Genomic DNA, 13,845 nt, shown 5'->3' with positions numbered 1-13,845 from the left:
GGGGATCTGGGTGCATTAAAGGGCCTGGGAGCAATGAGGAGCGGGGGACAAACCAGACACAGCCCTTGCAAGGGCTTTGGAAACGCCCGGAGGGGTGTGGCCACAGGGACCGCCGCCACCTCCTGCTCCCCAGGTAAGGCTGCCTGGTGCCCCTTTTTGGCTTCCAGGAGGCCCTTGACTTTGAGTCCTCGAACAAGTCAGGGCAAGGGACACAGTGCACCGATCTACCGCCTTCCCCGCTGCTCGTGGACAGACCATCAGCCAGAACCAGAACGCCCAGATTCCAGAGCCAACTGTCTCCACAGTCTCCCCTCGGAGCCTCGGGCTTCCCCCTCTGTAAAACGGGCCTCACCATACCTGCCCCTGGCCGCCCGCAAAGGGCTGCTGTGGCAGAGACCCCGGCCCCTCTTCTCCCCACCGCGTGACCTTGCGCTCTTTACATTTCCCCTCTCCGGACCTTGGCTTCCACAGCTGTCAAGTGGGAACAAAACCCGTATCAGGCTCACACTGTTCTCAGGTGCGCTAACTGGGCCATGCAAACACAGCGCTCAACCACTAAGGCGCACACACAGAGCACTTAGGCAATGTCAGCTGCTCATGGCTTTGCGAATCTGGTGCTTGTGGATGTGCTTGGGAGGGAACAAGTCTAAGAGATGACTGTTTTCACACTTGTGTTATTGAAACACACACACACACACACACACACACACACACACACACACACAACCTAGCCGTGCGTGCCATCCACCCTGTGATTACAAATCACGGCTCTTTGGCTTAGAGGTGACCAGAATGAATGATGAAGAAGCCAACCTTTTTATTTCAGATGTTGAGTCTCTCCACTCTCTAGGCAAGAGGCCAAGGGATACTTCAATAAATAATGATTGAGCACCGCTAAAGGAGGGAAGGACGAGGGGGCCTTCTGATGAAGGAGGGGCCCCAGCCCTGCTGCTCACACGGCAGACTCCACCACGTGGCTCAGTGTCTCAGACAGGAAGGTATATGGACGGCACCCCACCCCGCCCCAGCCCACGGAATGCCCCCTTCTGGCCACACAGAACGACTCACAGATCTTACGACACATCCAGGGCCTTCTGTTCCTTCCAACTGTCAAGCTGTTCCTGCTTCTGGAACTTTCTTTGCCTTCTCAGTCGCCTCAGCCATGACCTACTTCGCCCCCATTTCAGTCAGGTTGCAGTTCAAGTGTCCCCGCCTGAGGGAGGCTTTCTCCAGCATCCCTTTACCCCACGATCCTGCGTGGTTTTCCCGAGAGTATAGGCCCCTTCCCTCAGAGCATCAAGCCCTTGGGTCCCCCTCTCCTGCTCACTGTGATGACAGTGCCTGGCACATAGCACGTGCTCAGAAGATGCTTGTTGACGGAGTCCATTTAGGGGGAACACGGAAGCCGGGCACCCTGGGCGCGTTCCACTTTATGCCCGTGGTCCTGGAGTCATTTTCACAGCTGCCCCGCTTAGTCTAACAAGTGGCGGGGTCTCACGGGAAATCTTGCACTGCTGTGACGAGAGATGATACAGCCTGGGGATGGGGGGGGGGGGTCAGAAGCCCCAAGTTCTAGAATCAGACAAACGTTGCTATCAGTCTCAAGCTGTCACTTCCTACCACGTTACCCTCAGCGAGCCATGACCTCTGGAAAAAACCATCCTGAGAGCATTTCCCGGAGACTGAAAGGCAGTACGTGTGCAAGCACTTGCTACGTGGAACAGAGTAGGCGCTCCATAAATAATGTCGTTTGTCCTCTGGAGACAGACTACCAAGTCTGCCACCCATGAGCTGCCTGACCTTGGTCTACCTACCTTTCCTCCCTGCCGTTTTCTCATCTCTCAAACGAGGAGAAGAAAACGTCTCAAGCTCACAGGGTGTTCACAGGACGAGATTAGATCATTCTGGTAAATGGGCACCTGGGTGGCTCAGTCGGTTAAGCATCTGATTCTTGATTTCAGCTCAGGTCACGATCTCACGGTCTGTGAGCCACGTCGGGCTCGGCACTGACAGCGCGGAGCCTGCTTAAGATTCTCTCTCTCTCTCTCTCTCTCTCTCTATCTCTCTCTCTGTCCCTCCCCCGCACACTCTGTCTCTCTCAAATAAATAAATAAACTTTAAAAAAAGCTAAAAAGATCGTTCTGGCAAGGCGCAACGCCTGGGCACTCATCACACAGCAGCAATCAGTAACCTCCATATTGTTGCCTTTCCGCCCAAATTCGTGACCTCCTTAAGGGATAGGACTTGCGTCCTCACGTCTCTATCCCTAACACGAACTGCCTGGCCCGTTTTTCTGGAAGGAAGGAAAGGAGTGGGCTTCTCCATGAGGTCATCCCACGCCCATCGCCAGCCAGCTCAATTCCTCCTGTGAGAGAAGGTGGACGGGACACAGAGAAGGCACGTGGTTTTGGGGTGGCTGCACAGCGCTGCAAAAGCAGGAGGAGCCTTTGCTGGGAGTGTGGAGGGTTCACAGATGGTAAAAAATCCCCAGCTGCTCACACACCTACTGGTGGGAGGGAGAAGGCTTGTTAAATGTTAAAAATGAGTCAACTTTCTCGTAGACTACAAGAACAACAAAGCCGGTGATGGGGAGAGGAATACACCAGGCGTGGGTGAAGGAGAGAAAGGGGTGCCTCAGCCGGACTCTTGTGAAACTTAACCCTTCATTGGGGGGGGACGAGGGGGGGGGCGGGAGGCGTGGAAAGCAGCCAGGTGGGGGGAGGGGAGGGAGCCACTGATTGAATTCACAGCCTCGCAAAAGGGCTGGATCACAGCCTCGCTCACAGATGCTCATTTCAAACTCCCCTGACGCCACCGGGGAGAGCAAACACAGGGTGTGTCGGTTTTGTGGGCTGTCAGATAGTCCGTTAACCGTTTGAGTTTAGCAATCTGGCAGAACGTGGAGCCGGGCTGCTCAGATGGCCAAGGGCTCCGACTGCAAAGAGGGCTTCTTTCGCAATCTTGTCCTTTCCGCCAACTGTACAACGAGATCATGAAGCCGAGTCAAGAGTCCAGCACCGAGCACTGGACCTCGGAAGAAGCAAGCCAGGCCGTGGGGGCTCCTGGCACAGCGTGTTTTGATGATGCCACCCCAGTGATGCCTGCGCCCCATCACCTTCCACGCCCCGGGGCCCCCGGGCTGGGGCAGGCACACGGATAAAGTCCCCATTCCATTATCTTCTTCTCCCAGGCGTATGATTTCAATTTCCAATCAATCCAGCAAGTTTGCTGTGCCCCCAACGCCCTGCGCTGGGCTCCGCTACGGAGCTACGTGTCAGGAAGATTACAAAATCGAATCAGGCGCCCTCTGGGCTCTCCTCTAAGTTTTCAAGGTAACTGAGAATGTAAAGGAGATCAGCCTGTGAGTATCCTGTCCACCAACCCTGATGACTGTTCCTTTCAGTGAATTCAACAGGTGGTATTCGCATTTTCCTCCATTCAGAATATAAAACATTCTGACAATCTGAGGAGTCTCGTGAACTGAGCTCTGCTATCTAATAAGGTGACTCCAGGAGGGTCTCTATCCCCTGGCTATTTCTTCCCCCAGAATAACCAAGCAGACAAGCTTGTCTTGTTCAGTTTCACGAACTAGCAGTTTTACTGCTGTGTGTAGAATACGGAATCGGGCTGGCGGGTTCCAGTGCCAGCTCTGTCACATCCTGGCTCTGTGACCACGGACTGGTTACTAAACCTCTCCTTGCCACAGTTCCTTCATCTGTATGGGGATAACAGTAAACGCTTACTTCTCAGGGCTGTTGTGGGGATTAAGTGCTTTCTAAGAGCACTTAAAAGAGCGAGTGGTACACTTGTAAGTACTCAGTAAGGAAATAATAAATGTAGCTACATATTTAACACAGCACTGCCCTAAAAGAGATTATGACCTACTTCCATTTTAAAGATCTCCAAGGGTAGGTTTCCACTTTTATTTTATAAGTAGAAAGGCGGTATAGAGTACCGGTTAAGAGCAAAAACGATAAAACCACATCGCCCAGGATGGACTCCCAGCTCCGCTCCTTACTTCCTGTGTGACCTTGGGCAAGTTACTTAACCTCTCTGAGATTTCGTTTCTTTATAAAACGGAGCTCATGCTGCCTTCAGCCTTAAGCGAGTTAATAAATGCGAAACGCACGGTAAGTAACAGCAAAGTATGACCGTTCGCTGCTGTCCTTGCATCTCTAGGGAAGGTCCCATCAGCAATTCCCACCACGGCAACATTTGTAAAATGTCAAGATGACATTTGAAGTCCTGGGAAGCGACTAGGTAGTCAGCCACGAGCCACTGTCGCCCCGTCCTAGCTCCGTGCATGGTTGCTGGCTTTCAGCTCATCAGTGAAGGTGTAGCCAGCAAAATTCAATTCAAATTGGCCCGGCTTGCCATTCCAGTCTCCTCTGCCCCCATCCTGCAGCAGGGCTGAGAGCCAAGGGGATGGACAGATGGGCTGACGCACGTATAGAGGGAGAGAGAACCCCAGCAGCGCGGTCCCTCTCGCTGTCCCGTGGCAACAGTTAGTGGAGCAGTAGCACACGGCAGCGACAGAGAGCCTGGCTCCCCCTGGTCAAAGCACCAAAGCATCCACAAGGCAGAAGGCAAGGAGACCCCCGTCCTGAACAGCAGCCTGGGCACCCAGCCCAACCCTCTGTATCCTGGGCCTTTCCCATGGCCACCTGCCCTGGGAAGCCTCTAAACCTTCCACGTGGCTCACAGTGAGGCCCCACCACGGACCAGGAACCCCACTCGACACCTCCAGGAGCGAGCCAAGAGATTTGCAAGGGAGCTGGTGCCCGAGGAGAGCTTGGGAATGTCTCACTAGGAACAGAAAGCCACAACATTACACAGTATATTTCAACAGGAGTCGAACTAGAATAGAAGGGTCGTGGGCACTCAGCAGAGGGGGGGGGGGGTTTCCTGCAGGAGGGACCTGGGTGTTGAAGAACATGAGGAAAGGGGAGAGGAAGCAGGGAAGGAGTGGCAGTGACACGGGTGTCCCCTGCACACCCAGGGAACATCATTCTATCCAAAGAGAAGCTAATTGCTGAAAACAAACCTTTCTCTGCCTTCTAAGAAAGGACTGGATTTTCTGCCAGATCTGATTGAATCAAAGGTATTCTGGAATTGCATTTCCCTGCCTACCTAAAAATGTCCCGACTTGTCAACCACCCTCAATCATGGATACGTTTTCCCTGTTCCATGTGACATAGCCAGTCTGACCCATGTGGCTCAATTTCCCAAAGGTTCCTGCAGCTTGAATGTGGCTAGCTTGAATGGCTGCAGCATTTTCTCAGTGTGATAGCACACTTTATTCTTTAGACGCGTCAGCAAATTTGCCTCTGGTGAATAGGTACCGATGGAAAACCTCAGATTTAAAGGTATAGGGAGATGGGGCACCTGGGTGGCTCCGTTAGTTAAGCGTCTGACTTCGGCTCAGGTCACGATCTCACGGTTCACGGGTTCGAGCCCCGTGTCGGGCTCTGGGCTGACAGCTCGGAGCCTGGAGCCTGCTTTGGATTCTGTGTCTCCCTCTCTCTCTGCCCCTCCCCCTGCTCGCACCCTGTCTTTCGCGCTCCCTCAAAAACAAATAAACTTTAAAAAATAAAAAATAAAGGTATGGAGAGGGAAGTTCATATACACACAGGAACACATGTGTCTGTGTGTGAGAGCATGGGTGTGTGTGTGTGTATGTGTGTATGTGCATGCACGGGTTAGCCCACCTAAGAAGAGCCTCCTTGAGCTGGACTCGTAAGACTCGGGGTCTCAGTTTCTGTAATTGCAAAGAAAGGCACAGGGTTTCTCAGGCTTGGGCACTGCGGGGCAAGAATTCCAAGGCTCCATTCTGGTTCAGCACAGAGAAAGGTGCTGGGGTCCACTGGCGATGTCTGATGTGGCCACACTAAGGACAGATGGCAGGTATGTTTTGCTGGTACCCTGATCAGCCCACGGGACCCCTCTTGACAGTTCTAAGATCCTGAATAATCATCTGAGTCTGAAACAGGGGGGAGGTTATTTTAGAATCTCTAAAGGCCTATTAGTTCAAACATTCTGAGCACTGAATTATATAAAGGCCACACTCATGGGTTCAAAGCTGTCCCTTTGCAGCATCGGTAGCCCAGTGGTGAGGTTAGCTGCCTTCCAAAGCAGTCCTTTTGCTACAAATAGAGGGGAAAAAATGCTATTTGTGTTGAGAAGAACCCCTCTGTGTCCAGTCCCACAAGCCCCCCACAAGCCCATACCACAGGCTCCGGGTCACGAGGGTCTCTCCTCTGCGGGATGTGGGGATGGGGGAAGGAGAAATTGCTGCTTCCCCAGCAATGTGGCGAAGCGGTAAAGGGCACAATAACTTCTCTGGGAATCTAAAATAATTTCCTTTAATTGCAGCTTTCACTCTGTAGACTGACTCCCCTCAATGCAACTTAAAAGGAAAAAAGAAAGGAGAATTTCACACAAGCGACAATAATGACTTCTATGGAGCATAAGACAGTGCTTAGGAGAAGTAATCGATGGGGACCATGAAGCCTCAAGACCTGTCTGTGAGAACATTCTAGATTCCCATTACGGCAGCGACATTCAGGCTCAGAGTCATGACATTAATGCCCACAGGAAGGTCCCAGAACCAGGGAACGGCTTCCAAGTCCTGTTCCTTCCGTGCTGCAGTCATGCCAACTGGACGTGCCACCAGGCTGGGGTGGGGCAGGGCAGGGCAGAGGATCTGGAATGTTGACAGGCCCTAGACGGAGAAGCCAAAAGAAGACAGATGCACGGAACGGGGATGTGGTTCCCACGCTGCCCATCCCGCTCTTCTGAGAAACTCGGTCCACACGGGTCTGGACGTTTCTGTCCCAACTCCTGGGCGACCATTCCCAATCTCTCCCCAGCAGCCATAGCTGCTCAAGGAGAGAATGGCATGCTGAGCTCCTTCATATCCCAGAGATGATCTGGGGACCCGCCCAATCTCAAGGGACTGCCGGGAAGAACACCAAATGACCAACTGCGGAGCGCCCTAGTTAGCCATCCCCCTGGGCCCTGGTGTGCTCACACTTTCCCTCTGCCCTCCCCCCGACCCAGTCCCTGCTGCCCGCAGACCCCCTCCAGGGCTGGCGCCAGGGAGTCCTGCTACTGGGGCAGAGGCATTCTGAGCCCCACACAGCACACAGTAGGCAATTTACTAAAGTCCTAAAAAAAAAAGACAGGGGCCGTACAGGGCAGTCTCTGGAGTCCCTTGCAGGGTGGGGGTTAGACGCATATACGCAGCTGGTTCTAAGTACTGACGCTATTTGCCACCGGGAAGCCTCAAGTCCCCACCATCAGAGCCCCCCACCCCCAGGGGTGAAAGACATTTTGTTGCTGGGAGGGGTCGAAATACCTTGGCAAAAGGATCACGGGTTCCCATATCGTGCACAATCCCATCCTTAGGCAGACTTGGGGAGAAAGTGGGTAGGATTCGACGGCGCTTAACGTGGAGAGGGAACCAGGCTCCAAAAGCCTTGAGCAGTCAGGGGTGACAGGAACACCATCATAAAAAAAGCAGCTAAATCCTTTGCACACCCGCCATCTACGGGGGCACCATGATTCAGGCTTCAGAAACACCACCTCGCTGAATCCTCTCCACAACACTATGAAGTGAGTACTATCATCTCTATGGTGCAGGTAAGAAACTGAGGCACTGAGAGATTCAGTGACTTGCCCAAGGCAACACACGGTTCGTTCATTCCTTCAAGGTATGTTTATTTCACACGTGGCTCCAGGCACCAGATGGGGAGCCACACAGCTGCTGGGCTAGGATCCAAGCCTGAGCATTTGGATGCTAGAACGTAATGCCCCAGATGGGCCCATCTGCAAAGGGAAACACTGTGTCCCCTGAACCAGAAGGACACACAGAGGAGGTCCCCAGGGGAGTCAGGCCCAGGCCCACCCTGCGTTGGGGTCTGCTGCTCAGCGGAACTGCAGAAAGGAGGGGAGGCTGCAGGGAGATCCGGTCCGGCCAGACAGCATCCCTGGAAGGCGGGATCTCCTTCCTGTCTGAGCCAGCCTCGTCCTCAATGCTGCCTCAGTGTCTCCACGTATAGGGTCTCGGATGACTGTTCTGAGAACCTCCTCTACCCTCTCACCTCAGTAGCGGCCCTCTGAACCCCTCATGCAGCAGGTAACCAGGACCTGATGAGAGACCACTCTACGAGGTACGTCCGCCAGCCCCCGGTACGTCCCCAAACCCTAAAGAGCCCACACTGTGTCCTTCCTGACCCACAACCCAACAGCCATCGGAGAGCCCCTTATATGTGCTAAAACCCACCAAGAACCAACATCCACAGAGGTCCCACCGATCCAGAACACCACTCTCACCAGGCCACACCGAGCCTAACACAGCTGGGTTTCTACGGTGCCGATTAATCATGGCGAAAGTCAAGTTCTGGGTAGCTAGAACAAGCTGGAATCCAACTTGCGGAAGAAGAGAATGTTATCATTGAATAATACACGTCAAAAAGCAGTGGAGATAATCAAGGCAAACAGGTCTTAAGCTTGTGATGTGATTCAGGAAGTGCAAACGCAGGAGAAAGACAAGGACCTCTACGGTTTTTTAAGGAGCACAGAGTCCCACGAGGGAGTGTGAAAAGGGTTAGAATGGAAGAAACAGCAGCTAACACTTTGAGTGTTTACTTCATGCTGGACGTGGTCTAAACAAATTAGATGCTATCAACTCACTTAAACCTCACAGGCACCCTCTCCAAGGTGTGTTGTATGACTACCGTGGCCATTTTACAGACGGGGAAACGAAGGCACCAAAATGTCAAGCAAATCTAGAGTAGAGAGCTGGAAATGCCTCTCCAGCCCATTCTGTGTTTCAAGAAGGAGCCAGAAAGCCGACAAATGCTCAATTGCCGCACACTAACACTTCTCTTGCCTGTCGGAGGTGTGAGAATTCACAAAGCAGTGTCCCTCCTCATGCTCAAGTAGGATGTCCAAAGATGGGGCCTTGATACAACTTAGCTGTGTGACCCTGGGTAGGCCAGGCAACCTCTCTGGTCTTCCGGCATCTTCCTCTGTGAGACAAAGGCTGGACTCAGTAATGCCCAAAGTGCCCTTGAGCTCTGAAATTCTGCAACTAAACCAGGATATACAATAACCTTTCACTGGGTAATTAATTTGATATCATTCAGAAATATGCAAATGTATCTGAATTCTGAACCCACTAAACCTGACCAATTTCCAAAATAATAGGAAAGCACAGTCACCGAAGCCAGAGGAGACTTTTCAAGTTCTGCTCTGATCCAGAAAGGGCCAGAGATGGGCAGACCCAGATAGACCAGAGAAGACTCTGCGTGGCCCTGGTTGGGCCCTGTGTTGCCTCTTATCAGAGTGACCACGGAGCAAAGGGAAGACGGCCTCATTTTCCCCCAGCACTCATGTGACCCTAAGGCACTCAGAGCCTGAATCCCATGCTGATTTGTTATTTCCAAATGACATCCATCCACCTGAAGCCAGGGCCCCTGGTCCTGCCACTCTACACCTACACTCTACACCTTCCCGGGCAGGTGACCCTCTCGAGTCACCCCTGGGCCAACTTTCAAAGCCCATTGCTGCCCATAGATTCTATTCTGTACAGATGACACCACAGCAGACTGTCAGGAAGAGCCCAGGGCCATCCCCCCCCCCCATCAACAGACTTCCTGGAAATGAGGCCTCGAGAGCCGAGAGCCGGGAGGGGACAGAAGAACCAAAGACTGAGCAGAATGCAATAGTGAGAGTACGTGCTCTGCGGTCCCACAGATCTGAGTTCAGATCTTTCCTCTGACCTAAGCCTCAGTCTCCCCAGCTCAAAAATGGGCCTTAAGATGGGGCATACCTCATAAGGCTGCTGAGGAGATTCACCGGAACTTGTGCACGTGAAGAAACACAATGGCTGTCGCTGAGCAAGCATTCAATGACAATCACAAGAAAACAGAAAATTCGGGAAACTGTTTCTATAAGATTCCAGCAGAGTAAAATCATGTCCAATTCAAGCTGCCCATGACCCATGAATCATTTCCATTTCAAGGTCCAGAAACATCTTTTATTGGGCTGTGGCGGGGACGTGACTTGTCCCCCCCAAAATGTGATCTCACTTTCTTACACGGGATTAGAAACGGAGTCGGGCACTCGGGCATCTACAATAATCTACAATGAAGACTACAGTTCTTACGTTCCCTGGCGGAGAGTAGGTCACATGACCCAGTTCCAGCCAATAGCACACGAGCAGGAGCACCGTGTCAACTTCCAGGACAAGCCAGCCCTGGAGGACCAGCGATATGGCGGAGAGCCATCTTGGACCACACAGGTAAGGTCGACTACAGAGCACCAACATGGAAGGAATCTCGGCCTCTGACACCATGGAACTACCACAGCAGCCCATGGCAGGACTGTTGTGAGAGACGAACTTCCGTCTTTTATAAGCCACTGCTATTTGGGGAACCAGTGACAGCAATCAGAATTATACCTCACAAGTACCAGGTGAGGTTGGTAAAGTTATCTTACCCATCTCATAGTTGGGGGAAAGGCCCACAGAGAAGTTAAGTGATCTGTTCAAAGCCACACAGCCCCACAGAGTGTCTGAGCTCCCATTCTAGGGGTCTTTTTCCAAGTTACGGGACACTTCCATTCCAGGCTCTGTCCCCAAGGAACACCGCTGATCACAGCAGATTTCAGTTCACAACAAATTCAAAGAGCACCTCCTAATACCCCGGCATTCTTCAAGTCCAAAAGACACAGGATGTATAAATTGTAGCCCCTGAATAGAAGGTCTAACAGACGGGTTATAATGCAGGATCGATGCCTTCCTTTCAGATAGTGGTGACTGTTTATAAAAGGTTTTCTTCTGCATTACGGAGTAGCACCACAAGGACACCAGCTGCAGATACTAAGCTTGGAGAGGACAAATGACTCATCCAAGATCAGTTGGTACGGGGCCAAACTGGAACGAAAACCTTACCTTCTTCTAAATTCGAGTCCTGGTGATTTTCCTGCTACCCAACTGTAAAGCACCAAAAGTAACAGGTATTTAGCCTGCTGAGCCACCCCAACCTACCCCGATTTCAAGATGCATTCTTGGTGCTGATCCTTGTTTACGGGCACAATAAGTCCCACCAGTGGCGCAACTGTTTCTCCGCCATGTTGAATTCCTAAGACTAATTCTAACAGCTACACCTTTCTGTGTATGAACCGTGGATAAATGTAGAATGCTGAGTAGAATGACGTGAATACAACTGCCCTCTTTTTTCAAGAGTAGTTCAGTTTTCTAAAGGCCTTTGATGAGCATCCAGATCACCGCTAACCTAGATTGTAACCAATTAAACCTTGACCTTGAAGACTCTGCTTGATCTACCCCCTGCCTGCCTCTCCCATCCCACTCTAGCCATACCATTCCTCTAACATGGCAAGCTCATTCCCACCTCTGGGCCTTTATCCTTGGTGTCCCCCCAGGACTTCACATGGCTCACTCCCTCACATCCCTTAAGTGTCTACGAAAAAGCCACCTCTCTAAGCCAAGACAATGTTCCTATCTGTGAGTTCACAGCTGAGAGGAAGATGCCTACAGAGGTGTCCAAGGCCGAGGGTGCTAGAAGAGAGAGTAGCCACCATGTTCCAGAAGCAGGGAGTGCTTCCCCACCCCCACCCTCCTGCTTGACCCTGAGGAACCACAGAACCACATACCCACCCACCCCCACCCCACCCCTCCCAGCAGGGAACCCAAACTTGTGTGATATAAGCCCTGCCCTCAGCCACATACTGTCCACTCGCAGGAGATGAGGGTTCCGCACTGACACCGGACGAAGAATCTAATGGCACGGTTTCTTTATGCTGAGTATGTGACTCTCCTGCTTAGGAAGCAGTCACCCCACACAGAAGCTTAAAACCATTAAAAAAAAATAGTTTCTCCTGGGGTGCCTGGGCGGCTCAGTCGGTTAAGCATCTGACTTCCGACGTTGGCTCAGGTCGTGATCTCACCATCTGTGGGTTCGAGCCCCGTATGGGACTCTGTGCTGACAGCCCAGAGCCTGGGGCCTGCTTTGGATTCTGGGTCACCCTCTGTCTCTCTGCCCCTCCCCTGCTTGCACTCCGCCTCTCCCTCTCTCAAAAATAAATAAACATTTAAAAAAATTAAAATAAAAAACTACTTTCTCTATTTTTTTAATTGAGATATAACGGACATATAATATTACATTAGTTTCCGCTGCACGACATAACGACTCAGTATCTGTAGATAGAGTGAAATGATCGCCGCGATTAGTTAACGTCCCTCAAAAGCTACAAGTTCTTTTTTTTGTGATGAGAACTTGTGCGATCTGCCCTCTTAGCACCTTTCTAAGGTCCCTTAGCACCCGTATTATTAACTACAGTCAGCATGCTGGGCACGACATCCTCAGGACTGAGTTGGTTTTTAACTGCAAGTCTGTACCTTTGCACCGCCTTCCCTCATTGCACCCACTGCCCCACCCCCACCTCGGGCAACGACATGGAAAATTTTTTGAAAAGTCTCTATTAGAGATGCTCCTGGCGCCTGAGGCCTTGGCATGAAGAGTTTCTGGGTAAAGAAAGGTTGACAGCACAACGGAATTAATTTCACATACTTCGGGAGGGGGGTGGGAGGCAGAGAGGGGACAGGCATGACAGCTCCCAATCTGCAGGTGGAGGGACTGGGTGCTTTGTTTCCAGAAGCCATGCCATCAGACGCCAAGGCTCCGGGAGCCCCTGCGGCCCGGCTCTGGCAGGCCCACCAGCTGGGACGTGTCAGGTCTTCCCTTTATTCCCTGAAGCTGCTGAGAAAGACAGAAGGGCGGAGGGAGCTGCTCTGTGAAAGCAGAGACTAAAATATTGATGAGGGACAGTAATTGCACATCCCCGTGACAGGAGGGCAGGAGCCACCGCTATCCGGGGGGGGCTCGTGGGCTCGTCAAAGCAGGTCCTTTCCCAGCTGCAGAAGGAACCGCATGCGGAGCAACCCTGGGCCGGTGCACAGGCCCTCCCACCGCTCCCTGCTGTCCTGCCCCGAGCCAACGCCACCTCCCCCGGGAAGCCCTCTGGGACTGCCACAGCCTGCGCTCCTGGAATCCCAGGAAACCTGCAATGTTAGAGGCAGGAGGAAGCTGCGAGATTAAGCAGTCCAGTTCCTACATTCTCTGGGAGACAAACCCCAAGGGCCTGGGGCGGAGAGACCTCATGGACTTTCCTCCCCGTGCTCACTGGTGCTTCTAGGAGAAGTGCTCCCTTTCTCTCTACGGACTCCCCCGATTCACTCAGCGAATGTTCTCTCCCCTCTGCCCTCCCTTCAAGGGCGAGCTCTGCCTACTCAGCTACCTACATCCCTCTCCATTCTCCCCTGCCTCTCACCCGTCTGCCAGCGCCTGGGCTCGGCCCGGCTCGCCGCAGGGCTGTTAGGTAAGGCCCATTGTGGCGCCCAGAGCCCCTCTTGTCCCTGCCCTACGCATCCTCCTCCCAGAGCTCGCAGTGCCAGCCTGACACCCACATCCCCGCTTCAGATGCTTCGAGAGCCAACCCCTCCCTCCATTCCTAGTCCAGGACTGAGTTCAAAGTCCGTGGCAGGGCCACGGGCCCTCCACAAGCCGGCCACTCCAACCTCAGGGGTCCGAGTTGTGCATGTACCCTACCCCCTCTCTGCCTATTCCTGCCTCACAGCTGTCTCCCCTACTGGGGGCTAGCTTGTGCTCCCCTAAAAAGATATGTCCAAGTCCTCACTGCTGGGTACCTATGAATGTGACCTTATTTGGACAGAGGTCTTTGCGAACGTAATGAAGTTAAGATCGGGTCATACAGGAGTAGGGTAGGTCCTAATCCCATGACTGGCATCCTTATAAGAGG

At 52.5% G+C, this 13,845-nt stretch overlaps 1 protein-coding gene across 6 annotated transcripts in view; it reads right to left on the bottom strand.

The window, feature by feature from the left end:
* Positions 1-13,845, bottom strand: part of CHST11 (carbohydrate sulfotransferase 11) — a 261,692-nt gene that overhangs the window by 160,042 nt on the left and 87,805 nt on the right. The window contains exon 1 of one of the 6 annotated variants that reach the window (XM_042947575.1): positions 1,069-1,913. The exons of the other annotated variants lie outside the window; for them this stretch is intronic. Within the exon in view, the coding sequence (XP_042803509.1) occupies positions 1,069-1,084 (16 nt within the window). The 5' untranslated portion in view covers positions 1,085-1,913. Of the gene's footprint in view, positions 1-1,068; positions 1,914-13,845 lie in introns of those variants that run through there. 6 annotated transcript variants of the gene reach the window in all.

This window comes from Panthera leo, chromosome B4, assembly GCF_018350215.1.
Source record: "Panthera leo isolate Ple1 chromosome B4, P.leo_Ple1_pat1.1, whole genome shotgun sequence".
Lineage (NCBI taxonomy): Eukaryota > Metazoa > Chordata > Mammalia > Carnivora > Felidae > Panthera > Panthera leo.
Note: the sequence above shows the minus strand (reverse complement) of the source record. Positions and strands in the feature narration are given on the sequence as shown.